The 27,194-nt window shown below is 39.6% G+C and overlaps 2 protein-coding genes across 2 annotated transcripts; one reads left to right on the top strand and one right to left on the bottom strand.

Annotated features, from left to right (window-relative positions):
* Positions 1-919: 919 nt before the first annotated feature.
* On the bottom strand, positions 920-11,031 carry abcg8 (ATP-binding cassette, sub-family G (WHITE), member 8). Its single transcript, XM_008298080.1, is given in 13 exon segments — positions 920-1,952; positions 2,191-2,318; positions 2,446-2,713; positions 2,912-2,988; positions 4,802-5,001; positions 5,076-5,151; positions 5,721-5,888; positions 6,083-6,352; positions 6,682-6,814; positions 8,093-8,331; positions 9,307-9,454; positions 9,563-9,664; positions 10,987-11,031. Coding segments are annotated over 13 exon segments (1,992 nt in total). The 3' UTR covers positions 920-1,814.
* A 568-nt stretch (positions 11,032-11,599) lies between these two features.
* On the top strand, positions 11,600-26,901 carry abcg5 (ATP-binding cassette, sub-family G (WHITE), member 5). Its single transcript, XM_008298081.1, has 14 exons — positions 11,600-11,769; positions 12,035-12,156; positions 12,451-12,587; positions 14,852-14,950; positions 15,548-15,680; positions 17,788-17,927; positions 19,066-19,195; positions 19,325-19,538; positions 19,891-20,096; positions 24,110-24,248; positions 24,378-24,451; positions 24,741-24,852; positions 25,006-25,118; positions 26,254-26,901. The coding sequence occupies exons 1-14, from the start codon at positions 11,600-11,602 to the stop codon at positions 26,436-26,438; spliced, it is 1,974 nt and encodes a 657-aa protein (XP_008296303.1). The 3' UTR covers positions 26,439-26,901.
* Positions 26,902-27,194: the final 293 nt, after the last annotated feature.

Here is a 27,194-nt window from a genome sequence, read left to right on the forward strand (position 1 = left end):
TTATTTGAAGCACTTTACTGCTTCTGTTGTACTTCTGATTAGAAGCTGAACCGCATTTGTTATCTTTGTAATGGCAATAAAGTTGAATCTAATTTAATTGGAAGTGTGGGAAAAAAAAAACTGTGCTAAATTCAAACGCCTTTTTTAAAACAACTAGACACAGGAAAACACCTCCTTACTCTCCTAAGTGCTTCAGAAGAAGGCAACCAGACTTCTTTTTAGATTTCCAAAAAGAAGTCCAGTTGCCTTCTAAGGAAGCGTTTAAGATTATCGGTTGGATGGCAGAACCTGCAGACATGTTGCTCTTCACTTTCCACTTTTGACTAGACTAAAGCTCGCTCTGTTCAGAAAGCATCTACATGTTCACTGCATATACAAAATAAATGCAAACGACTATTGGGACCCGTTTGATTCGGCTCTGATTTTGCATGACAGACCATTTTATGCTGTCTAACCGTCTGCAGCCTTCTTCAGCTTGGCATCGAACTCCTTTCACTCTCCAGTACTGACCTCAGATACTCCTGTTTCATGTAATGCAAGTCGCTGGCCCCAACCGAGCCGGGCCTTAGATAACACAAACTGGTCGCTTCCCAAGAAGATTGTGGGCTGCTTGACGTCAGAGGAGCTCATTTTGGATCCAAATTAAGACACAGAAAAAGTAACAAGGTCTAGAGGAAGTTGTGTTATGAGCCAGGGCTTGTTTTTCCCCCAAAGTTTGTTTCAAACCTGCATTTTTTTTTTTTTTAGCTTTTTCCAAGACAAACTTTTTAACTTATCATTTTAGCGTTTTATATACCTCATTTCTATTAATGATTTCACATTAAGAACCAATACAAAGGAGTGTGTGTTGCCAAAATAGCTGTACAATGTATAACTGAATAACAAAACCAGTGATGACAAAAATAAACAAGTGAGGCAATTTGATTTAATACTTTACTGTTGGTAAAATATTTAGCAGGCTTTTGCACCAGTGCAAAAACACACAGCTTACATAACCATCAATCTATGAGGACATAAGAAGTACAAGGTCTTTTTTTTTTTTTTCTGAGTGTGACTTACTAAATCTCCACTAGGATTTTTTTCTCATTGCTCCCTATACTGGCACACACAATTGTTACAGTAAGCTTAATAACCTTACATATACAAAAAAAAGAAGAGATAAAGCTGTGGGAGAAAAAAAAAAAAAGTAGATTGAAAATGGAACAAGCAGAAGCTGCAGATGGATATCTGCCAAAGTAGCGCTCTAATCATTTGCCATGACAGAGAGGAGAGGGAGAGAAACATTTCCATCGGTTTAATTTCCATGTTGAGGCAGTGCTCTGCTGCCATCCAGCAGCAGACAGCAGCACTGCAGCGCAACGTGAGAACAGCTGATTTTCTCACACAAATTCAAATTTTTTGCCATTTTTAAACTCTAAAGGCTGGGTTCATGTTGAGATTGCATAGACAAGTGAAACATGACAGGAATTACTGTATTTTTCTCAATTATTTTATAATACTGAGATGCCTGGGTTGTTATTTTACACGTTTCTACTATTTAAAAGAGAGTTTTTAATGTTGAAATTATAATAAAATGTAAATATTCTAAAAGCACAATATACATATTTACATTTATTCCTCTAAATTAAGAACTTCTTCCACAGTCAAACATGAAAATAAGAACAATAAAATTGACAATCAAAAGCTCGAACCAGTCGAACTTGAAACTGAATTACTTCCTTCCACTTCTGCAAAAACAGCGAAACTCTGTCCTGAATGATTTGTGTCATTGAAGACGGTGCTTGTTCTGATTGCTGAAGTTGGACTGATTTTGTTTACCAGTCTTGACTGGACTTCTGTTTGATGAATTTCAGGGACAGAAAGTAGAGCACCATGAAGCTCAGACAGACCGCCAGCAGGACCAGATAGCACGAGTACAGAGGATACTGGTTCATGCTCATGGCCTCCACCACCTGCAGACATACAGAATGAGACAGATGCTGAGCGTGTTGCTGCGTCATCACAGTGGTAGTTTGACGACTTCACATCTTTAATATTTTACCTATAACATATTATATTTGTAGATAAATGGAAAAATTGTTGTTAAGATGACTACCAAACAGTGTTGGGATTTATCTCTTCTATACATTTTTTGTAAATTATACTCGAGTTAGATTGTACTTGAAGTTGACATCAGTGTTTTTAACTCACATATATTCCGTCGACGTTGAAGGTGAAGTTTCCAATGGAGACGGGGTACATGTTGCCTCTGAACTGCACCTGCAGCATCCCCTCAAAACCCCAACGCATGAAGGAGACGTAAGAGAGCCACGAGGCCACTGGGGAGTCAGAAACAGGCACAAACATCACGTACTGACAGGCGTCTTGTTCTGTCTCTATCTTCACACATATTCCTCAGGCTCCAGACACAAATTTGAACTGGGGACAAATAATGTGCCTCCTCACCAAGCCACATATTCTCCAAGCTGATGACAAAACCTCCAGTCAGATAGAAGACAGTGAACACAGCGTTGCCCATGAAGGCGGAGGTCTGCAGGGTGGGCAGTGAAGCGGCTACAAACAGGGCCATGGCTCGGCTGCAGTAAACCATCAGCCAAACCAGCAAGAAGTTGAGCAGGAAGCGGTCCGGAGCCTCGTTGAGCCCCGCCAGCCAATAGATGGGCAGACCGTAGACCAAAGTGAACACACAGTGCTCTGGTAGCTCCCCCAAGACCTGAGAGTGGAAAAACACATTTAAATACACAGAAATACAGAAACTGTTTTGAGTGATTTTCTGCAGGCACATGTAGTACCTCATATTTCAAACTACAGTACTGAAGAACATCAGGGAGGTACATTATGCTGAGGTGTGACTCCAGCATGGAGCAAGACTGACCCCTACTGGAAATGCAGTTTAATCACTGCGGTTTACCTTGGCGAAGAAGTAGGAGGTGACAGAGTACATGCCATCCTCCAGTTCGTGGTAGAGCATGGCTCTCTCCGTGTGACCTGCAGGAAACATGAAGTCAGTCTGGTGACACACAGTTCACAGTGCATACAGCAGCTACAACCTCTGGTGTCCCTGCCCCACAACTGTATTTTTTCCCATTTCTATTTATATGCAAACTCTTATTTAGGGGTTTTTCAATGATTTTTTGACACCCTGCAAAGAGGTTTCAGCTCACCCCAAAGGAAAATCACAGGCATCGAAATGATAAAAACTGAGAAGGAAAACTGCACTTCAATGTTTTGCTAATTGAAGTTTTATTTACTCGACATAACAGACAGTCAGAAATAACAGGAACGTTCACAGACTGCTGTTAAATTAAGTAACACAGACTCATTGCCGCTACATACTCTGATCATTCTTCCTCTCTCTCTTTCTAAGTTTTTTTTTAAATTAAAATCTCTTTGACTGAATAGTTATAAAGGATAATGTACACATGTATACGGACGCTCTCCAGCTTCACAGGCATGTGTTGTGATTATGAAATAAAGACGTAGGATTTTCTCTTATCTTTGGCCAGTCAATGTTACAGTATTTAATTTCGAGTCATAAATTAACTTGGAATCAATTTTATAACTTTCGTTATCATCTGACCGTGACCTAACTTGAACTTGACTTTTTAGTGGCTGCTGGCCAGACTCTGCTATCTCTGCAAACGTTGCGACCGAACGGGATTTAACTCAAGGTCCAAGAACTCTGTGACTTAGTATCTCCCACAGACTTAATAACTGATAGCTTTGTCACACTGTTCTGAACCATCTTCCCTCCTCCTGGTTTCTCTTGTTACAGTTTTTCTTTGTTTATTCAATGCACTCTTTAGACTGAAAATGCAGCGGACACAACTTTCAATGATTCTTGGTTACTGTTGAACATTTCTCTTTTGTTTTTAACAACACAGAAAACTGACCCTTTTCTTTGTTTTTGTGTATTTTTCATTGTCTTAATCTGTTTTGGTTTGTCTGTATACAGTATATGAATCAGTGAAAGTAGTAGCATATCTCCTATGTGCTGACATGCTTCATAACTACAGAAAAAATACTCAAGCAAAAAAAACTGTGGTTGGTAAAAGTTTAACACAATGAGTGCAATTTTCAGCTGAGACTCTTCTGCTCTCAGTTATTTCAATCACTAAGAATAGTCAGATATACAAAGTGTTTGGCTCTATGATGAAATAATTCAAAAAGCTTATCCAATGCTGCCAACAGATTTTGTAATTCTCAATGAACACTTCGCTTTCATTCAGAGTGGCCGATATAGTTTTCACAAGGTCGGATTTATTACGGTTTTATTGACAGTGTTTGGTCAGGGAGGTGATTATAGTAATTGGGATGAGGATAATATCTTTAAAAGGCAAGATATGGAGCAATAAACTTACTGATAAGAAATATTACGAGGCAGCTGCACCGACCCACGTTTAAATGATGGTTATAATTTCATAGTACACAATCACAATCGTTGTCCACGCTTCATGTGTCATATACAGTGTATGCAGAAATTGTGGAAAGACAGAGTTTAAGGAAAATATTAGCATTGGATATTGTATATCTTGTGGTGAAATGTATTGAAGGGTTTTGTAAATTATAGACATTTTGGAATCAAAAAACATTTTAACCAAAGTCGTCTTTAACACTGTCTCAACAACAAGTGAGAAAAACTTTCTAACATCACTTTTTTTCCAACAGTTTTATTTATATATACGTTGACGCTCAGACTGATTATTGCCTCCAACTACACTTGAAGTCACCGATGTCAGAATGTGAAATGCATTACCTACTTGACTGACTTTAACTCTGCTGGATGGCTTTAATTACTCACATTTAGCTATGACGTCCAGCACCACAGCGAATGGGGTGAGAGCTCCGATCATGTAAAGGAGGGCCACCGTGTCCTGGACGGTCAGGCGATCCTCTCCTGCCCCGTAGTAGAGACAACCGACCAGCAGTGACATGAGGAGGGCCTCGAAGCCGTGGACCAATAAGGTGACCAGGTCTCTGAAGTCATTATACATGTGACGCCTGAAGGAGAAGAAAGTCGAGTTCAGTGTTCATCCCTTTGAGTGCTATAATACCATCTGTATGTGTGTTCTGACCTGATGAGGACGGTAAACTGGTGCAGTCCACCAGGCAGTTTGTTTTGTTCCCTGGATATAGTGATTACATTCTCTCCTGTCACCGTGCTGCAGAGAGTAATGGATGATTTAGTCTGGGTTCTGTCCACAGTTAAAAATTAACAACAAACTCTTAAGCCTCTAAAAAAAGTCTTACTTTTTTTTTTTAATAAATAGCCATTTTGGACACTGAAGAACAATGTTTTGGAAACATTTTTGAAGATGATTTTGATGAAGTGAGATCATGACACAGAGACAAAATGAAAGGAGAAACAGAAAAGTGACAAAATTCATTTTGATGATTCCTTAATCTGTCTTTTTTTTTTTTTGAGAATTCTTTGCTCATTCTTTTCTCTACAAAAAAAAAAACAGAAAATAGTGAAAAATATATTGTTGTAATAACCTAAAGCTCATAGAAACATATTCAGCTTGCTAATTTGTTCAAGCACCAGCCCATGACAAAGAAAAGCAGCAAAATAAACAAATGCTAAAATTGTTACTCAATCATCAAAATATCAGAAAATTTGATTCATTTTCCAGCATTTTTGACTGATTGATTAATCAACCGATTGTTTTAGCTTTGGGAAAAAAGAGGATAGTAGAGTCCAAACGTAAGTACACAAACACGTGGCTACCTGTCAGTTTGTGTTAGTGCTGCACTGGTCCCAGCTGATTTCCACATGTGGTCGTCAGTATCACGGACTTTCTCCATGAAATGCTCAGCCAGAACTCGCGCCCGCTCCAAACACTCAGCCTCTCGCTCTGGACAGCGGCGGTCTATACTGATCAGATCAACTGGACACACACAGCAACAAAAACAGGCTTGAAAATGTACAGGTTTAGATGAATGAAGACTTCTGACACACTGGATGTTTCTGGAGAGGACATGAAGGAAAAGGCTGCAGTGGCAATAACATTTTCAGGATTTTCACACATTAGAGTTTCTTTATTGGTCCTAAATTTCCTAAAGTTTTAATATACACACTAACCATAGAAGTCAGAGGGGTTGCAGTATCGTGGGCAGGGGTATCCCAGAGCAGTGAAGTAAGGCACCATGTCACGAGCTGCACCACAGTACACAGCTGAACCTGACGACAGCAGGACGACGAGGTCGAAGAGCTGGAAGATGTCTGATCGAGGCTGGTGGACCGACAGCAGGACCAGACGGTTTCCCCGGGCGAGGCGGGACAGTGTGATGACCAGGTTGTGGGCTGTGAAGCTGTCCAAACCTGAAGTGGGCTCATCCAGGATCAAAATACCTGAAAGGTGAAAACCAGTTCAACAACTGATTAAAAAAAAAAGACATCTCTTTATCAGCTGGCTGCTAATTGTCCTCATCTGCCCTAATTTTGTTGATCCACTTTTGAATAGGGGGTTGTGGTGATGCAGATATGATCCAGACAGACAGGTTAAAGAGTGGGCCCACATTAAATAAGAGCTGAGAAATTTGTAGATGCTTCTGAATTGCAAAAGTTTTAGTGAAACACTTCATAAAAACAATCTATAACTCACTCAAGGAAACAGAAAAACTCAAAAAACATAATCTGGGCCTTGTAATAAGTCGTGTCTTTCTTTTCATTTCTCTCACCAGGGTTCCAGAGAAGTTGGACCGCTATACTGACTCTCCTCCTCTCGCCTCCAGAAACACCCCTCACGTAGTCGTTTCCCACCCTGGTGTGAGCACACTGTCGCAGCCGCAGCTCGGCAATAACATCATCCACCTGCGACAAAGACGGTTTGGAATACCATCAACAGTTACTCATCATTTAACATATAGTAATTGGTTCAGCTGCAGAGTCTACTGTAAGCAAAATATGATAGATTCATTCACTGTTTTTATTCAGACTTTTCTTAAACTTGAAGTACATTTTGATATGGAGGCCTCCTTCACAATACAGCTGTGTTAAAAAAAAAGAAGCAAAATCAAAATGAAAAACTATCTTGAGCATTTAAGTTTTAAAACAAATAAATAAACCAAAACAAGAACAGCTTAAAGTAAAAAACACATGACATTAAAACCCTAAATTGTCTTCAGAATAAAAGTGAGTTAAGCTTTTCTGCAGGTTATTGCAGGTTGCAGGCGCACAGGGGGTAAAACTAGATTTTCCAAATGTAGTAAAAACAACAGGTACCTGCAAGTGTGATCTCAATGTTCTGTAGTGGTCACATTAAAATACAGTAATAAGGTAATGCAAGAGGGTAAAAAAGCAGGAAGAGTCTCATAAATAAATAAAACCCAGCACCTATGAAGGGAGGGCCATGCAACCTGAGTATGAAACTCACGATATTGAGTATTATAGCAACCACCATCATAAATCATAATACCGAGTGATAAACAGAGCATGGATGTATAAAATGTCACCATAATCTAGTATTGATTAAAAAAATATATTGATTCTAGAATGCAGAGGGAAACATAATTTATTCCTGTAATATATATATATATTTAATGTAGATTAGTCATCAGTTTGGACACAATATTTAAATGCAGCTTCTCCTCGAACCAGATTTCCAGATATTTGTATTCTATAATTCTTTCTATATTTACACCTTTCAGAGTAGAAATGATAGAACTTTTTCTCTGTATGAAGAACTTATTTATGCTCATTAGGTACAACTTGTAACTCAGTAGTGCTGAAGGGCTTTGACAGCAGAATGTACATTATCTGCATTACAGTACAATATGGTGTCATCAGCATAGAGGTGCATACTACATTATAATACAGAGACAGTATCGGTAATGAATAGAGGAAAAAGTACAGGCCCTAGAACTGAGCCTTGTGGGACACCTTTTGCACATGACTGACCACATATTGTTTCAGTATGTGGTCAGTGTTTGTATTTCAAAGCAGACAAACCGGAACTTTTCCTCCCAAAAAAGAAGAGGAGTGTTTATTTTGTTTGAACACACCTTGGGTTATAACACTGCTGTGCTGTGTATATACTATTCCTGTTTGGAAAGAGTTTGAGTTCTGTTAATTGATCAGTTCTAATCTTACCCTCTGGTCCCTCTGAGCCTGTGTGAAGTGAGTGGGGAGCCTCAGCTTGGCCACAAAGCTGAGAGTCTCGCGGACGGTGAGGTGAGGAAGAAGACGGTCGTCTTGGCGGACGTGAGCGATGCTTTTCTTCACCAGCTGGGGTGTGTTGGGCTTCCCGTTAATCAGAATCTGACCAGACTTCATTGTGCCACCTTCATCTCGGCAAGTTATAATGTCCAGCAAAGACGTTTTACCACAACCTAGGAGAGGATTATTGTGTTTTTAAGAAGAAAAAAAAAAAGAAAATAAGTTTCTCACTTTACTGTTAATGTTCTGTAATCTGTTTTATGTATCCCATATTCATAGCATACAGTGACTACATTTACATGCAGAAAATATTTCTGTCTTTGCACCAATTATCTAAAAAAGTCTTTATTCCTACTAAAATTCTATTTGACATGAAGCCATGCATACTTTGATTTTCCCTTTTTTTTCACAACATTCATGAAAAGGTAGACGTTGCCATTTTTCAGTATATCCGACAACCCCTTAATACATAATGTTCAGAAGTGGGTGTGGTGTGTTTCTGGTGTGTTTCTCCTCCTGACCAGAAATGTGGGCTTTTCTTTTGGGCATTCACCTCTCCTCTAGTCTTGCAAACTGTTGGCTTGTGTTCAACACACAGAACTGATTGTAAACTGGCAAGAGACTGTGTGTCACAAAACTGCAATAACAACCCAAATTGAGATGCTCTCAAAATCTGAATATTATCAGTATATCCTGCACATTTTAATCCAAAAATGCTGCATTTGGGATATCCTGTTTACATCAGATGGATGGAATTCAGAATATTGTCATATTCAGCATAAAAGCAGAAGATTAGCGTGCATGTAAATGTAGCAGAACAAACACATCTGAGGCGAATGTCGTTAATAATAGCTCAGTTCCACGAGAGTCTGACTGCACAGTATCCTAGCACTAGCTCACCTAAATGGAATGCAGTTAGTTTTAGTGTATTTAGTTACACGTGTTTTCCAGCGATGACAAATCTGCTGCTAAAAATGTCTGTTACAGTTTGAAACTGAGGACCTGCCTGGTCCACGTGAACAAACCTTCAGCCTTGAGATCCTTTACCACAGGCAGCGGCCGCAAATGACACCATCCAAGGAGGCATTGAGTTCATTAACCTAATTAAAAACAACAATACTAAATTTCACAGCGTGCTTGTGCTTCACCTGAGCTGCCAATGACGGCCAACATCTGTCCACTGCGCACTCGGAGGCTGAGGTTGTTGATGGCAATCTGCTTGTTTCCTTTTATCTCCCAGGGTAACTTGAATTCTGATAACCTCTCATACCAGGGAATCTGAGCTGCGGTGTCCACCTGGCAACACACACACATATTTACACATTCAGCACGCAGATTTATGAGGAGATTAAAACAGCAAGAAGCCAAAGATAAGTGTGAGCAGAGCGGCTGTCCGATAGTAACCTCATAGTGCAGGTTGTTGACCTCCAGCTCGATGCAGCCACCACTGTAGGTGAAGTAGAGACTGCTGTCTTCTTCACTCGAGAACAACTCCGTGTCGTGATGCTGTTAAGAAGAAGGAGACGGCCAGTGAGTTCCTTACAGACCTACACTTTGGAACTTTGTATTTGTCTGCCGCTCAGAACTAAAGGAGAAACTGCCATAAAAACTCTGAAGCTGAAAGCCTGTGACAGTTTAGATAAAACAGAATCCACATGGAATCTGTGAGGGACAAGTTGATGCGACAGTTCACTATTTTAAAAACTAAAGAATTTATTTTAGACGACAATAAGCAATTTACATTTAGTATAAATGGCAACAAAAAACAATACAAGAGACAAAAGCAATTAAACTCAATGCGCTTGCTGCATTTAACTGCATTGAGTTAGTTTATGGAAAACTCTGCAAATCTTTTCTGACAAATTTGTTCAGTCTGAAAGCACGTGTATCTCTGTGTGTGATTGGGTGTTGGCAGGCATCTGCTCGTGTGTCTGTATGTGCAAATAGACCAAGAAACCTGTTGTCAGTCCAGAGTCCGTTTGAAATTAAGCCCTTACCATTATGTAATCCTTAAATAAATGTACACGAACACCATGCTGCCTCCAAACCTATTTATCCACTTACATGTTATACTTCATAATGTATTTTATCTTGTAGATGTAACGTCATATAATTCAGCTTTCACCTCCTTCTGGTCATTTTGTCTTCAGCGCACTGTTTTCTAGAAAACCTTTGAAAACTTTTCAGACTTGTTTTAATTGTTCATGCAGCTGTTCTAACTAGTACCTGCCTGATTTAGTAACTGAAACAGCAGAATAGCAGCCTGTGGAAATAATATTATATCTCAGTTGCCATTCAACTTGATGCAACATAATGATAGTGTCGGTCTGGTTTTAGATAAACCAGTTGACTCATGGTTTTACTAAATGGTTTTAAGTACTTTTTCTTGTGTAAAAACGTACATAAAAGAACTATGTTTTTCTTTCAAGTTGAAAAGTAAAGACATAACTATTCTGCAATATGTGATCTGATTAAAAATGTAATATCATGCAATGCAAACTTTCTTAAATACATATTTATATATTGCAAAATCTGAAGATAATGTTGTTTGCCAGAGCAACATTAAAGCGATGGTTTCTCTTACAAATCAAATGTAAAAGAACTGTATGTCTTTTCTTCCAATTGAGCCTTTAAACAATAACATAAAGATGTGCAGCAGGAGTCACTGATTTTGCAAATGCAAGTCTTCTCACCACAATCTGTTTAAGGTCGCAGAGTTCAACCACACCGTGTTGATAAATACAATCAGCGTTTATTTTTGATTTAATTAAAATATAGTTATTAGTTGGGAAGGCGGCTAAAAATGTAGAGTTTTTGTCCTGACTGACCTGTGCAAAGCTGTTTGCATGCATAAAGCTTGTCTCTTTGTCCATGATGATGCAAGTCTCCGGTGGTTGTTTGTAGGGTTAAGAGGTCAACTCCCCCCTTTCGCCACTTCTGTCGGGATCCTTGCTTTTTCTCTCTACAGGTTACTGCCGCTTTTGCATTCCTGGTATTCCCGTTCACTGTTGTTGTTTTTTTTTTCCCCCACTGGTGCGTAGCTTAACTCCAGTCCAGCTGAAGATCTCCTCTGGTCGAGTTCACAAGTCTTCTCAAAGCACCCAAGCTCATGTCATGTCAGTTCTTCATGTTCCTTGTCCTGTCAGTCACAGCTTTTCTGGATCAAGTGCACAATATGAGGACTAAAGTGAGACTGGCAGCCTGTGCATCTACTCGCCGTGGGGGGTTTTTGTCATTATACAAGTACAGATCAAAGTTCTCTAAGATAACGCAGTATTCACTGTGTGTTTATGGTTGCTGAGAGCCCACTGATCTCACACTGCTGCTCTGTACAGGGAACAGGCGCAGAGAAACAAAGTCTGGGACTGAAAGAATATTAACAAACCGATGTGAAACGGAATCGGCGCGGTTGCCGTTTGGAGCAGAAGACCGATCTGAAACATGGACAGATTTTACTCGATGCAGGCGGTGGAGCAGGACAACAGGACCAACGTTAAGGAGTCCTACAAGTTTGTGTCGGACGAGAAGAGAGATGTATACAAGGACAGCGTAGAGGAGCGATCAGAGCCGTCCTGTTGTCTCAGCGTCAGTAAGATCTCCTACACAGTCAGGTAAACGCTGTAGACAGTGTTCAAGACAGCAACTAGATCAGATTGAACACACGATGTCAGATTTAATAACTTTCTGTGGTTCAACTGTCACTTCTAGACAAATTGCAGAAAAGTATCTATGCATGTGTGCTGCATTTACCTCTTTATCTACAGCATGTACAGAAAATTAACTGTTAATATGTACTGTAGTGATGATTGGTTTCACAGTTAGGGTCGGTTCCGTTCTGGGAATGTTAAAACCATTGCTCTTGTCTGTGTGTTTCAGTGAGCGTGTCGGTCCATGGTGGGATCTACCCTCCTACAGGAAGCGATGGACTCGTCAGATCCTCAACGATGTCTCCTTCCACGTAGACAGTGGGCAGATCATGGGCATCCTGGGCAATTCAGGTGTGCTCGGCTCAGTCCAAAGAGCAAAGAACAAAAAAATAATTACATTTTTATGAGGGTGCATTGAAAAGCTGGCAAAGGGCAGGAGATTTTTAAATGGCTCTGACATGTTTCTGTCTGATTTAGATTTAGAAGCTATGAAGTCTAGAACACAAAAACTGATCATGTGTTCTAGTGTGAACAAAATGACGAAGCCACACTCTCCCTAAAAAATAAAACCATGAAAAGAAACTCCCCCTGCAGTAAAGAGGGAAGCTGGCTAATATAAAAATATATGCACTTTGTGTTGTAAAGGCTCTGGGAAGACCACATTGTTGGACGCCATCTCAGGCAGGATTGGAAACAGCGGCACACTGCTGGGTGATGTTTATGTTAATGGCAGGAAACTAAAGAGAGAAGAGTACCAGGACTGCTTCTCCTACGTACTGCAGGTAACACACAGAAATGTGCAATTTTTCTGATAGAAATTGCAATTTGTTTTGCAATATAGCGCTTTGAAGTGAAACCTTAGTTTAGTCTTGGCTCTGTCATAGATTTAAAATACGTGATGGAGCATTACTACATGAGATGTCATCAAAAGAGTGACTGTCACATAAGGACAGCGGCATGAATTAGTAAAACCACTGACACAACAGTTTACTCTCTGCCTCAAATGAACTACAAAAAGTACGAGGTGCGACTATTAAATAATGAGACTGGGCTTATATCAGTCGAACCTCAGCGTGCATGCCTGAACCCATTATTATACATTGATCAATGGGCAGCAGAAACAATGCTCGAATGTTTACATTTGCTTTAATTAAATGCAATTGAATTTAGTGTCATTATTTAACAGCCCCACCTCGTATATTCTAAATTGCAGCCTTTCAGACTGCTAATTGCCTTGTTTCAAACTGAGATTGATTCATCGTTCAGCCCTACACAGAAACAAAACCAGTAGAAACACAGAAATTATCATCGTTTGGGGATCATAGGTTTTTCTATATGTTTCAAACTGGGCCTTCAGCACACCTCAACCAAACAAAGAAACTTCTTTTCTTGGTCACTGGAATTAGTTGTTTGTGAGACATCAATGGGCAGCATATAACTGCTGAACTGCTCTCCGGCTTCCTAACCATCCACAACAATGATTACAGCAGCTGTGACAGACAAATGAATAAAGAGACTGAAGAGCAGTTTCAAAAGTAGTTAGCAACTAATTTAACAAACACGTCTCTTTGCTGAAGTTCCCATCACAAACTGACCACAGGCGAAACTCTGCCCTTCTCGTATGAGTGGCCACACACACTTTGTACATATTTAAGATGCCTGTACTCATACTAACCGCCACAAACACTAAATCACAAACTCAATGAACACACCATTTCGTAAAAACTCTAGAAAGGCTGCCCTGGCCTCCGTATGAAATTAACTTAAGACCCCTGATAGCCTCCTCATACACTTAATCTCTCAATGAGAGGTGCTCAAGTGTATCCAAAGCCTGAATTAAAAACACTGGTTTAAAACCGGCCTTGTTTCCTTTCAAATCATCTCTCTCTTCTCGCTGATAGCACCCCCTTCCTGCTCTCTAAGCCTCGTCATTAACTTCCCCTGCTAAGCTGTAGATGAGGAGGTGATATGAGCTCCTGATATTAAAGTCATTCAGATGAGAGAATAAGGAGAAGTGGGATTGGGAGGCGCCACGTGTTAATTGAGGCAGGCAGCAGGTTCAGCTGGTTCAAGCAATGTGTGTGTGTGTGTGTGTGTGTGTCTGTCTGTGTGTGTGTTCATGTCTTGGCTAAAGGTATATCACAGATGGTTTGCATGCGAATATATGAACATACAAGTCTGCTGCTGTATGTGTTCAACACAGATGTGCACTCAGTCTGCAGCTGCAAAGGCGGAGTATAAAAGTACGTCTGTGTAGATTCTCAGTCATCCAGGTCGTGGTTGTCATAAGAGCTTCAGTTAAAAAGCAGCTGGACTTCTTTTTTAGGTTATTAAAGATATTTTACTCAGTTCTGAACTGAGGAAGTCGGTCATGGCTTGTTCTTTTAATTTCCCTTCCACTGTGCTATCTTAACAGGACTCAGCTTCCTGAGTCATTGATTCTGTTGCCTTCATTCAGCACATTTATTCTCACTCACAAAAACATATTGTTGATGTGAGATCTGACTCGAGGTCAAACACTGTGCCACCACTTCCTTTTTTCACACTCGCTCATCGTCTGATAAATTACAATCAATCCAAAAATAATTACTCAAAGAATTAGACATGAATTCACAGGCAAAAGAAAAGACTTGGTTTACTTCAATAAAGTAGCAAAATTGTGAAAAATATAATAGAAAAATATATTGTAATAAGAAAGAGATTCAGTTGTTCTTTTACTGAAGCTCCTCAGATGTAGAAAAATACTTTCAATCACCTGTGAACAAAAAAAGTCCCAGGATATACTGTAGTTAAATTGCTGATGAATGAACAAGAGAAAAGCTTATATATGCTTATTGGCAGAAATAATTCAAGCTATTTTGCTGGTAGAGATGTGTTTTACCAATCCTCAGTTTAAATCCAGAGCCCTGAACTCTGTTATAAGTAAACAGAGTGTAAAATTATTCTACAAGACCTGCACGAAATCCTGTTTACCACCAAAAAGTAAAAACAGTACATATGTGACTGCCTCACTGCAGCTCTTGTTTCTTCTCTTGTCCTTTTCCAGAGCGATAACTTGCTGAGTTATCTGACAGTGGAGGAGACTCTGACCTACACAGCCCAGCTGGCCCTGCGGAAACACTCGGCCGAAGCGATCAAGAAAAAGGTGACTTTTGACAGTTTCTTTTGGTCTTTCTGGTTCTTTAGTTTAAACTTGACATTTCTCCATACAAAAAAAATTAAGGGAAAAACGAACAAAACAGAACTTGTACCTACTAGAATGTCAGGACATTAAGGTCCTCCTCTCCTTCTCTTTTTATCTTGTTGACATGTCTACCTAGTGTGTATTTCATATCTGTTTATATTCTGAATAAATTCCAGTGACAAAAAAACCCCCAAAAAACAACTAAAAATCTCCTTACTTATGATCTCAGCCTGCACATTTTGTCAAAGATGCTCAAAACTGTCAATGTGGCTTTCAAGAAAGTAGCCAAAATAGCTATTTTCAGCCTCTGTTTATATCTTAAACTTATAAATCTGATTGTATATTTTAATCTATTTCCTTTAGTGTTGATTTAAAGCAAAGGTAAACCTCCTGGTCCTGTCCATCACTTAATGTCAGAGAGCAGTAACAAGCAGAAAATGGTCTTTCCACTAATCAAGTTCACTACCTAGAGCCAGAAAATTCATTATCTACTGTAGGCTCTTGTCAGTTAATTTGGTTCGCTTGTCATCTAACCTTCGACCTCCGGCTCCCGTTTAGGTGTCGGCGGTGATGGCCGAGCTGAGTCTGACTCACGTGGCTCACAGTGTTATTGGGGGTCGTATTTTCCCGGGGATCTCTGGGGGTGAGAGGAGGAGGGTCTCCATCGCCAGCCAGTTACTTCAGGACCCGCGTGAGTACCTCTGCAGCCTGAAGAGAATCACAGCAGTTTATCCGACTTCCAATTCATGCTATTGCTGCAAATTTAAATCACGATGATGAGGTGAATCGAGGTAAAAGCCATTATCCCATGAATTCTTAAGACAGACTAGATGTATAATAGATTAGAGGTGATTTTTTTTTTAAAGCTTTGAGACACATGGGACAAGGATTATACAAAATGGGCTGTGACACAATATCAGGAAGATGTCCTTAAAGAACCAGTTCACAGTTTCTCAAATCTGTCTTTCAGCAACCTATAAGAACGCTGAAGCAGTTTTTGCTTGCTGTAGTCATTCCTCTGGTTTGCACTGACCTTTCAGAGGTTCAGTCATAATTTGTTTCCAGTTGAGGTGATGCAGGACAAAACCTGTATATCAAAGTTTAAAGGAGGCTCACTGAATGTTACGGTAGTTTGATTTAATTAAATAAAGTTGGTCTCCCTTATAGCTAGTCTTCTTAGTACCAAATTCTCTTCCTGCAGGATGATACTTGTGACTAAAACCATCTATTTCTGCCAGTTTTATGTCGACATACTCACACTCTCTAAATAAATTAGCAGGGTTAGCCTTGAAAGCTGTGTGAATGTTATGTATAGGTACGATGTATTATTTAGCGTCACACATTATAAGTAGTACAGCTTTGGACACTTTGGGATGTTTTAACTTTTAAATTTTAAAGAACAGAAGAAAAAAATCGCGGCTCTTTTGCGTTAAATCAATCCGACTGAGGTGGTTTGAGCTTTTGATTAGGATGCCTACTGCATGCCTTGCTTTGGAGACACATCCTACTTAGAGAGGACCCTCGCTGAAGTGACTACATACCTCATCTGGTCTGGATACACCTTTTGGTAGCCAAGGAGGAACTGAAAAACATTGCTGCCATTCGGAAGGCCTTGTCTAATCTGCTGGCACTACAACCGGCTCTTGTTAAGCGGAGGAAAATGGATCAACTCTTTTCCGTAAAAGTCAAATCACCTCAAGCAAATTTCATAAAATTCTGGTGTTTCCCTTCACTTTCTCTTATCGGACTTTAAAACGAGCAAAGAATTTTGTTATGGAAACACAGCAGCTGTTTGATTGTTGAGTTGTTGCTAGACGAACAAAAATACAAAAAGGGAACTTTACACTTGATTTTTCAAACTGCTAAAGTCAGGTGAACTTTGGAACAGTAACACTAACATTAGAAGCTCAGTTACAGTGGAAGCACCTTAGGAAGGGATCTGCTTATGACCGATATGAAGAGTGTGGACAAAGAACAGCACGAAAAACTTCATATGGCCACTTGACAGTTATTCTAATTTTTGAATTTCCAACCTGCCTTTCCATGTTTTGCTCAGCCGACTGCACATCAACACACGACATTTCAAACATACCGTAGAAAGCAACAGGACCAGAAAGATGACTTTGCCGTCCTGGGAACAGAATAAAGTTCGCCAAATGACCTATCTCTTCCCCGAAAGGGTTTTAAAGTCCACACTGGAAGAAAACAAAAGGATCTAAGTAAGAGGGGAATAAGGAGAGGACAGAGAGAGGGACGGAGGGAGAGATGGAGAGGAGTAATAAAGGACTGGGTTATCACACCATGGAGGGAATGAGCAGAGACCCACCTCAGTGTGTAGGTGTAGTTTATCAGGTCTGCAGTCCTCCAGGGAGGATGGAGGGTCTCAGTCCTCATTCAGGATTAAAATGGCCATGAACAGACACACACACACAGTCACACACAGAGTAATGAGGAGTTCCCATTCGCTGCCTCTCCAATCAACCAGGAAATGAATTAATCTCACAATTAAAGCATCTGCTAATTCCACTCTGCTTTCATAATGCAAAGAGGCAATCTTTTAATTGTCCTAATTAGAGTAATTAACTAAAAAAAAAAAGAGAGAACTCACTTATCTTCACAAGTTAAGTTGGCCCCGCAGAGAGTCCTGCATGTGCCACTTAACAAAAAGTACATTTAAAAGTTTCCAACTTGGAGAAAAAAAAAAAGTTATTGTCCTGCCTTTCACTTGTTCTCAATGTTTCACGGTGTGACAAACCCGCAATGACGCCGGTGACGTCATCGGGGTGGTGTCGTTGCAGGAGTGATCCTATTGGACGAGCCGACCACCGGCCTGGACAGCATGACGGCCAATCAGATCGTGGTGCTGCTGGCAGAGCTGGCGAGGAGGAATCGTATCGTCATAGTAACCATCCACCAACCGCGCTCCGAACTCTTCAGGGTGAGTTTCAGGATGAGGTGGAGAAAAGAGAAGAAAAAGTTTGACTGAAATATACTTTGAAGGACAGACGCACTGTTTTTTAAAGCCTACGTCTCCGTACGTTAAAGCCGCAACAAATAATCAACTGTCAGCTAAAGAATGAATTGCCACCTATTGTGATGATTGATTAACCTCTAATTCCAGCTGCTTAAGTTCTTTTCTTTGCTCCTCTATGACAGTAAACTGAGTATCTTTGGGTTGTGGACAAAACAGGGCATTTGAGGATGTTGTCTTGGCTTCGGGAAACTCTGATGTACATATTTTCACTATTTCCTGATATTTTATAGACCAAACAACTAATTAGTTTATTAAGAAAATAACTTGCATGTCACTAAACACGGGCTGCAAGGTGGCTCAGTGGTTAGCACCGTTGCCCCGCAGCTAGAAGGTCACCGGTTCACGTCTCTGTGAGAACACCTGGGATCTTTCTGCATGGAGTTTGTATGTTGTCCTCATGCAGCGTGGGTTCTCTCCGGGTTCTCCGGCTTCCTCCCACAGTCCAAAAACATGTTGAGGTTAATTGGTGATTCTAAATTGTCTATAGGTGTGAATGTGAGTGTGAGTGGTTGTCTGTCTCTAAGTGTAGCCCTGTGATAGACTGGTTACCTGTCCAGGGTGTCCTCTGCCTTCACCCTGAGTCAGCTGGGATAGACTCCAGCCCCCCACGACCCTCGTGAGGATTAAGCGGTGTATAGATAATGGATGGATGGTTACTAAGCACAAACATACAATAAAAACAAACATTACTTGCAGCCTCATCATATGTTAACTCTGTAGATTTTGGTCGCTTCTCTATTTCTCAAGTCACGTACTAACTTCAGCTGAACCTTAGAGGTCATTTTTACTTTGTGCCAAAGGCCTGTGCGTTTTCACTCCATCTTTTATGTTAGAATTATATTGAGAGGACATACAGTAGCCTCTTAATAAAGACAGGAGAAACAATTACAGTGAACATGTGGGCCAGTGACAGGTGTTGTAAATGAATGAATCCTTTCACACTGAAAAGCTCACAGGAGTTCATACATTGTGATTCAGTTTCTAAAGTATTTGCTGATGAAATAACATTATGTGCTGGTGTATGTGTCTGTCTGCCTCGAAGGTGTTCAGCAGGATCGCTATAATGAGCCGCGGGGAGCTCGTGTTCTGTGGGCAGCCAGAGGAGATGGTGAACTTCTTCAGCCAGTGTGGATATGAGTGTCCAGAGTACTGCAACCCCTTTGATATCTACGGTACAGTACTGTGTTTCTACATTACCACCACGTAGCTATGTTATGTATATGTACAATGCAAGAGTGTATAAAAGCATATCTGGGTGGCATAATCAATTAGAATAGTGAAATTGCTGTGATGTTATACAGTCGACTTCACCTCGGTGGACACACGCAACAGCGAGAGGGAGGCGGCGACATTCAATCGCATGCACGAGATCACTTTATCCTACCAGGGGTCGGACATCTACCAGAGCATGCTGGGAAAGACAGAGCAGAGCCTGCAGCGATCAGACAAGCCGGCCATCCCCTTCAAGAGCAAAGAGTCACCCAGCGGTGCTGCCAAACTTGAAGTTCTTGTCAGGTCAGTGCAGAGAGACTCTTCAGTCCCTGTATGTGCTTGTACGCACCATCTTCAAATGAGGATGACCACCATAGATTTAGATTAGATTAGATCAGATTAGATTAGATTAGATCAGAACTATTTTAAAAGTCTCTTTGCAGACTGATAAAAGCTAATTTATTTTTTTACAATATACAGTTCATAAACACCATCCACAGGTTTTCTGAAAACACATGAACTGACACACCAGAAAGTAGATATTTAATGCTTTGCTTTTTTGATAACTTAGCTGACATTAGCAGATGTATTTCACATGTTATAGTGATTTGCAGCTCAAATTTAGAATAAGAGTATTCATTGTGTGTGTTCACAGGCGGATAGCAAGAAACCTGTCTAGAGACAGGATGGGTGTCCTGATGCGTCTGTCCCAGAACCTGATCTACGGCCTGTTTGTGGCCTTCTTCGTCATGCGTTTGGACAACGACGTCACCAAGGGTGCTGTGCAGGACCGCATTGGCATCATCTATCAGAGCGTTGCTGCTTCGCCGTACACCGGCATGCTGAACGCCGTCGCTCTCTGTGAGTACAACCGACACCACATATCTGTCCACGAGGAGATAAAAATACAGTTTCTCAAGGTTTTTAGGCACATTTCTATTCAACTTTTTAGGAAAAACATATTTACTGTACATATTCCTGTAAAAACAAAACCAAAAAAAGTACTTTCACGCTTTGACATGAAAATGCTTGGACAGAAAAATCAACTGAGGTATTGTTTTTTAAAATTGTGTTTCTTCTTATTGAAAAATTAAGCTAAGACATAATGAAGTTTCGTCCTGATTCAGTTTTCCAATTAAATCGCTCACATTCAGTAACAAGCAATGACAACAGGAATCTGATGCTAAAGATTGAACATTTCAGTGTGCAGGAAGTTACCATATTTCAGTGCTTATATAATGTCTGGGTGACATTACAGTACATCCCGCTGCATGTGTCTGATAACATCATCCAATAAATATCTACATGAGGTGGATACGATGACTTCAGGGAAATGCTGAAGTGCGTTTGGGCTATCATCTGAGTGAAAGCGATGTTCTATCTTTGTTGAACAGCGTGCTTGAAACATCTTTATCTCCGCTGTGTAAGCTCGCTTATCTCCTGTTCAGTAGGTGAAAGGGGTCTGCGCTCTGCAGTATTTTTGTTCCCTTCAGCAAAAATGAGTGAAGTCTAGCTCAGATTGTTTTTGCAGCGAAAGTGCTTGAAGAGACTTCTTATACTTTCAGTGTCTCTCTTAGGTCAGAGTAAAAGATGAAGTGATGAGTTATGAGTTTACTTATAGTATTATTATTATACATAGAACAAATGTCAATGGAAAACAAAACACTGTGAATTGAAGAAGCAATTGTAAAAAGCAGGATTTATACAAATTCAGAATGGGCCTTTGTGAAGTTACTACTAAGTCTGTGCATCTTCCTGTTATTTCTGAGCACTTGATCACCAAAAATGCTGGTTCTGCTTGAGTAAATAAACCCTAACTAAAAAAAACTGGTTATAACATTTTGATCTTAATTCTCATTTTTGTGCTGGTTATTTTCCGCTGATGCTGACTAAAATCTCTGTGTGGGAAAAACCCTGCAGAGATTACATATGTTTAGTTTAGTTATTTGGCCTTTCACCGTTGATAAAGAGGTCCTCTAGTTGGCATTTTTAGACTTTGTTCAGCGGGTAATGACCTTTTACTCCATTAACTGCTCCATGAACCCGGTGAACCTACGAGTGCCTTTTTACCTACAAACCTACAGTATCTATAGTGTCGATATTACCCGTCTACGCATGTATTTGAGTCTGTCTGTGTTTAGCAACTTCGAAGTTAATATTTATAGCAGCTGCTGTCACTCAGACCTCAAATACAGTCAACAGTTACACATGTACTGTGGACACAGTGCAGGTTTTTGCAGCATCGAGGAGCTTTTGGCATGCAAGAGATTTAAAATAAAAACCACCTGCGACAAAATGATAGGAACTATGAACGAAAACAATAATCTCTTTATCCCGTTTTGATTGTGATATTATTGACTCACAGACAAGACATGCTTGTTGATTGTATTGTCAGAAATAAGAGGAAAATGTACAGATTTCTTTCATATATATAGTAACACAGACTCAGTGTTTTTACCGTATGTAAGTGATCACGCTTCCTGTCATCTGTTGTTGCCCCCAAAGGCCATTCTGAGCAGGAAAACCGTGCAGAGACAGAGAGCAAACAGCTTAAAAAAAAAAAGCTCAATCTCAGGTTTCTTTTATCCCCACTCTCCACTGAATTGAAAGAACTAAAACCACAAACAAAGAATACAAATCACTGGTGTGTGACCTACGTTGGACCTGGATGTGACTGTCTTCTTTGGATACTGCATGAGAATTTTACAAGTTGTTGTTTTTCAGAAGAAGCTTTATGTGATGGTTGGTTTTACAAACCTGCATTGGGGGATTTTTGGTGCCACCTAAAGAGCGTTTAAACCTGCCGTGTGGAGCTTTTGCCTCCACCGTTTTAATTACACAAACACTATCGCTGCATTCGTGCCACATGCCTCCCTGTCGCTCGCTTTCTTTTTTTTAGACTGTACTATTTCCTCTGAACGTACATTTCTTTTGTTATCTGAAGGTTCAGAAACTTTTCTTGGATGCTTCCCAAAGTTTTTCCACCATACTCTTAGCTGCTGCAGCCCTCACCGTCTCTCTACTCCTTTTTTCAATCATTACTGCTTGAAATAAAAGGCATCGGTACTGATGCACACAAATGTTGTCACAAAAATCTGATTAAAAACTACGGTCTGCTCTGCATTTAGAGGCTTAATCAGCATCGTTTGAGCTTGATTGTAATAGATGTTTAAATATATGTAAAAGTCCCATACTCTAGCTCAGCACCCAGGGCCAATTGAAAAGCACCACCAGCTAAATGATAAGACTGAGAATAAGAACACATTTTTATTTATTATAATTGGTGTTTAATGTCAAGCATAACAGACATTTTTGTTTACAGGATATTCAGATGTAACAGGAAAATTCATAGAATTCTGTCAAAGAAGATAACTCAGAATCAGTCACGTTTACTGTCCCATGTTGAGCAGGAAAAACCCTGAAGCACCTGACTCATCTCAGACAAGACACTCGTGAAAAAATTGCTTTTTTGGGGGGTTAAGGTCAAGGTTAAAAAAATTGAAGTTGGGCCGCTGCTATAGTTCAACTGGTTGAGCTGGCGACCCATATACAGGGGCTGTAGTCCCCGATGCAGTGGCTATGGGTTCAAATCCTGCTCATGGCCCTTTGCTGCAATTTCTACTCCCACACTTCCCTGTCTCTCTCTTCACTGTCCTATACAATGAAGGCAAAAAGGCAAAAAAAGAAAAACTAAAAAATTAAATTAAAGTGTAGGCAATCTGTAGTAACAGAACCTATCTTTACGTCAATTTCAAAGCTCGCAGTATACGGACATCTTATGTGAATGATACTGGCTGTACGTAGGTGATTACAGGCGCCCTCAAATGTATTCATACCCTTCCATTAAAGAAAAGACAAAATTCACAATAGTCACTCAAATAACTAGAAACTGAAAAAAGTAATAATAAATAAATATTTGTTAAATTATAATTTAGTGAAATAAGACACTGCTTTTGAATTGTGGTTGAAAAGAATAAAAAAAACAAAGCTGTCCTGGACACATTAGAGCACTTTACTGATGAGCAGTGGACCAGAATAACTTTCAACAGGTGCACAAGTCTGACTGAGAGTTACAGAAAACACAGGATTGTGTTGCTTTTTTAATATTTCTGTTGAGCCACAATTCAAAAGCAATGTCATGATTTTCATACATTTTTTATTTATTATTACTTTTGTCAACTTATTTCAGTGACAGCTCTTTTTTTTCCTTCTTTAATGGGCGGGTATGAATACATTTGAGGACGGTTGTATCTCCTCACCATCTATCTCAGCTATCAGCTCAGTCTTAAGCTTTAGGGCCGTCACAGATACTATTGATAAGAGATAAAGATAGAACACTGGGCAGAGCAGAAGTCACACTCCATATAATAGGCACCCAAACAGCCAGAGGAAGCCATATCACTCTGACCTTGAAGCTCACAGATAACAACTGATAGGAGATAATACAGAAATGTTCAATAGAAATGATTTGTCTGCTAAATGAAACCAAGAACACCTACAAATCTGGAACTTGGACTGATGACAGAAGGCCCACTTTGAGTTTTATTCAAAGGAGATATCAAGAAAAATCAATAAGCAGGCTTCTTGGATGCCTCTTCGTTGTTGTGGATTTTAGCGATCGGATGTCGAAACAGCAATCCTTCATTTTAATTATGCATGTGTCAGCGTACCGACCTTGAACGGGAAAATGAAGACATACCTGTCGACTCGACTAACAAGCTTGTTGATCTATAAAAACCTGTTCTGCAAACATACCAGACAGAAATTGTGAAATTATTCATTCATGGTAGTCACTTATTTAGAAGTGTCATAGGTGTTAGTATGTTAAATCTCATTACACTACATTCTCTACATATCTGTTTTTCTATCTCCAGTCCCTTCACTGAGAGCCATCAGCGATCAGGAGAGTCAGGACGGCCTGTACAGCAAATGGCAAATGTTCTTGGCCTACATCGTCCACATTCTGCCCTTCAGCATCCTCAGTGTCTGCATCTTCACCTCCTTCCTTTACTGGTTGGTAGTTTGTTTTTATTGTCTGAAGGATAGACGCTGCATATTTTTCTCTCACAGAGGGGTATAACAGGTCTCGTATTCAACACTGACTCTTTTTTTTCTTTTTGTTGCTGTTTTCTTTCCTCTCAGGACGGTGGGAATGCACCCTGAAAGTCTGCGCTTCCTGTGTTTCACTGCTGTAGTTCTGGTGCCACATATTATAGGTGAGCTGATAAGAGAAGTGGTTAAATAACGAGATGTGATGTTTTATCACAAGGACAAGCTGCCAGGAACATATTTGCTGGCATCCTAGTTTTTTCAAGGCAGGATTATCCATATCCATAATGGCATTTTTACTTATCTCTATGATTCATAGACTAGAATCTTTACTACTAATGCACTTTGAAAGGGATACACTACACATTTAAGTCTTCTAAATACAGTATTATACAAATATACCACTGCTACTGGTTGCAGTTTTTAGCTGTATGTATTCATGTGTGTTTTTCTCAGGTGAGCTGCTGACTGTGGTGCTACTAGGAGTGGTCCAGGACCCCAACATGGTCAACACTGGAGTGGCTCTGCTCAATATTGCAGGGATCTTGGTGGGATCTGGTTTCTTAAGGTAAGACACCAAATAGGTTCTTAACTAAACTAGCAGGTTTGGGTAACTTAATGTCCAGGTCTACTTTGATTTAGACCTTTGGTAAGCATTTCATTATAAATGCATACATTCTAGCAGATAGTGCTGACCTTCCTCTGCTCTTCGTCGCAACAGAAGCACCCAACAGATGCCGCTGGTCTTCCAGTGGCTCAGTTACCTGACCTTCCAGAAGTACAGCTGTGAGCTGCTCATAGTCACTGAGTTTCATGGACTCGAGTTCACATGCAGTAAGTAGTTGTTGCCATGGCATCATCCTTTGTGTCCAATTATCCTGAGAATGAAGAGAAAGTAGTATTTTAACACTTTACAAATTAAGCAGTGGTTGTACAAGAAGGTTTATCGTAACAGTTTTACAATTAAAATGTGGGTTATGTTGTAAATGTACAGGGTTGACATCTGTACCTGGGTAGGACAGAGTTTATTTTTCCCCCTGCACTGCAAGAAAAAAAAACAAAAAACAAAGAAACAGTGAAAATCAGGCAGCAAGGGTGCCAGAAAAAATAAATTAATAAATGATTGAAAACAGTCATATACGAAAATGGTAAGATAACGGCAGATATGTAAAAAGTAATGACCTTTTTAGCTGATTGAAATACAGCAAACGTGTGTCATATATGAGAAATAAAACTAATTACTATCTGTAAATATACAGATTTTATTGATGTGGACACATCACATGTGGCATATTTTTGCCTGTTTTATTTCAGTCAACATGTACATGTTTCTGAAATGCTACCAGATGGCATCAGTAATTTAACAAAAGGAAGACAATCTGGAATTAATAATTAAACGAATGAATGAATGAATGAATGAATGAATGAAAATAACAGCTAAAAATTTGAATAACCCAGGTTCAATCTTCAACAGTTTTTTTCTTTGAAAATATAGCAAATATCTTTAACATTAAAAAATCTTTTTGTGAATAAAAAAAATAAAAATATTGTATAACAAAAGAATTAATTACCATTGATAAAAAAGCAGGTTGCCATTTATCTCTGTGATTTTCATAGTAATTATCTGTCCTTTAGCAAAACAGGAAAAATGTGTAAAGTAACATTAAATTGTTCACAAAAATTAACTGCTAAATAACTTTTAAAAATTTTTTTTACAGTGTGTAGGAATACAGAATTTGTACTAACACTGTATATAATAAAAGATAAAGGTTATTAGCAATCACTTATTCCTGTTTATCGATTTTACGTTTTATCATCCTGCTGATGCTCTGACTGTGACTAAGTCTGAGATTTATAAAGTATGGGTTCAGTGTTCAAGGACACTTGGCAGGTTGGATGGTCATATAGATTAAAATACACTCAGTGGCTGACTTCCTTTAACTTTCTCTTGTGCTTTGTGTTGCTGCAGATAATTCCAGATCTTTGCCTGGAGCCTGTGTGGTAACTGATGGCAGTCAGATCATCGAACAGGGTTACCCCGGTGCATTGTCCCGATACACATTGGACTTTCTTCTCCTCTATGCCTTCCTCCCGGCTCTGCTGGTGATGGGCATAATCGGCTTCAAGATCAGGGACAAGCTTGTGCGTCACTAAAACCACGGACACAAGTTCGTTAAGAGACTCTTCTGTCTGAACAGAAACGTGAACTTTGGTTCTGATGATCCAATACAGATTAACACTGAGGTACTGTGGTGCCTACTGACACTTTTAATAGTTATTTCTGTATAAGCCTTAACCTTAAAGTTAGACTTTTAGGTGGATACAAGGATACAAAATCGGTCATAAAAACATCTTAAGTAATGTTTCTGCCGATTTCAGGCACTGAAAAAATAGCTAAGGGCTTTGTGAATGATACTTAAGAGTTTAAAATTAACTTTAAGGTCGTATTAGAGGAAACATAATGATGTAATTATGTCAAGTCACTGTTATTTATGTTGCACATTCAGATGAACATTACCTGACAAATTTAAATATTCAGGTTGAGACCCTGCAATAACATCTATTGGTGTTGGAATCATTAAGTTCCTCCTAAGCATAAAATACTTGATTTCTTGTATTGTGGTGGATTTCAATGCATGGATTTGTGTCTTTTCTGCATCACTTTATGGTGGAAATGTCTTTATTTGTATCAAAGAAATATTAAATTTAGGCACAAGGTGACAATTCACAATGTAATGACTATAATGGAGTCATGCTGTCAGGTAGTCGACATTGCTTTCAAATAACTATCCTGCTGTATATTCACTTTTCTCATTTAATATTATCTCTGGTGAGTGTAGTGATGTTTGTTGTTCTTTTTGATTACCTGTGCTTTATTGCATGGCATCTGTTTTATGTTTTCAGCCAGTT

Source organism: Stegastes partitus, unplaced genomic scaffold (assembly GCF_000690725.1).
Source record: "Stegastes partitus isolate 25-593 unplaced genomic scaffold, Stegastes_partitus-1.0.2 Scaffold1278, whole genome shotgun sequence".
Taxonomy (NCBI): Eukaryota; Metazoa; Chordata; class Actinopteri; family Pomacentridae; genus Stegastes; species Stegastes partitus.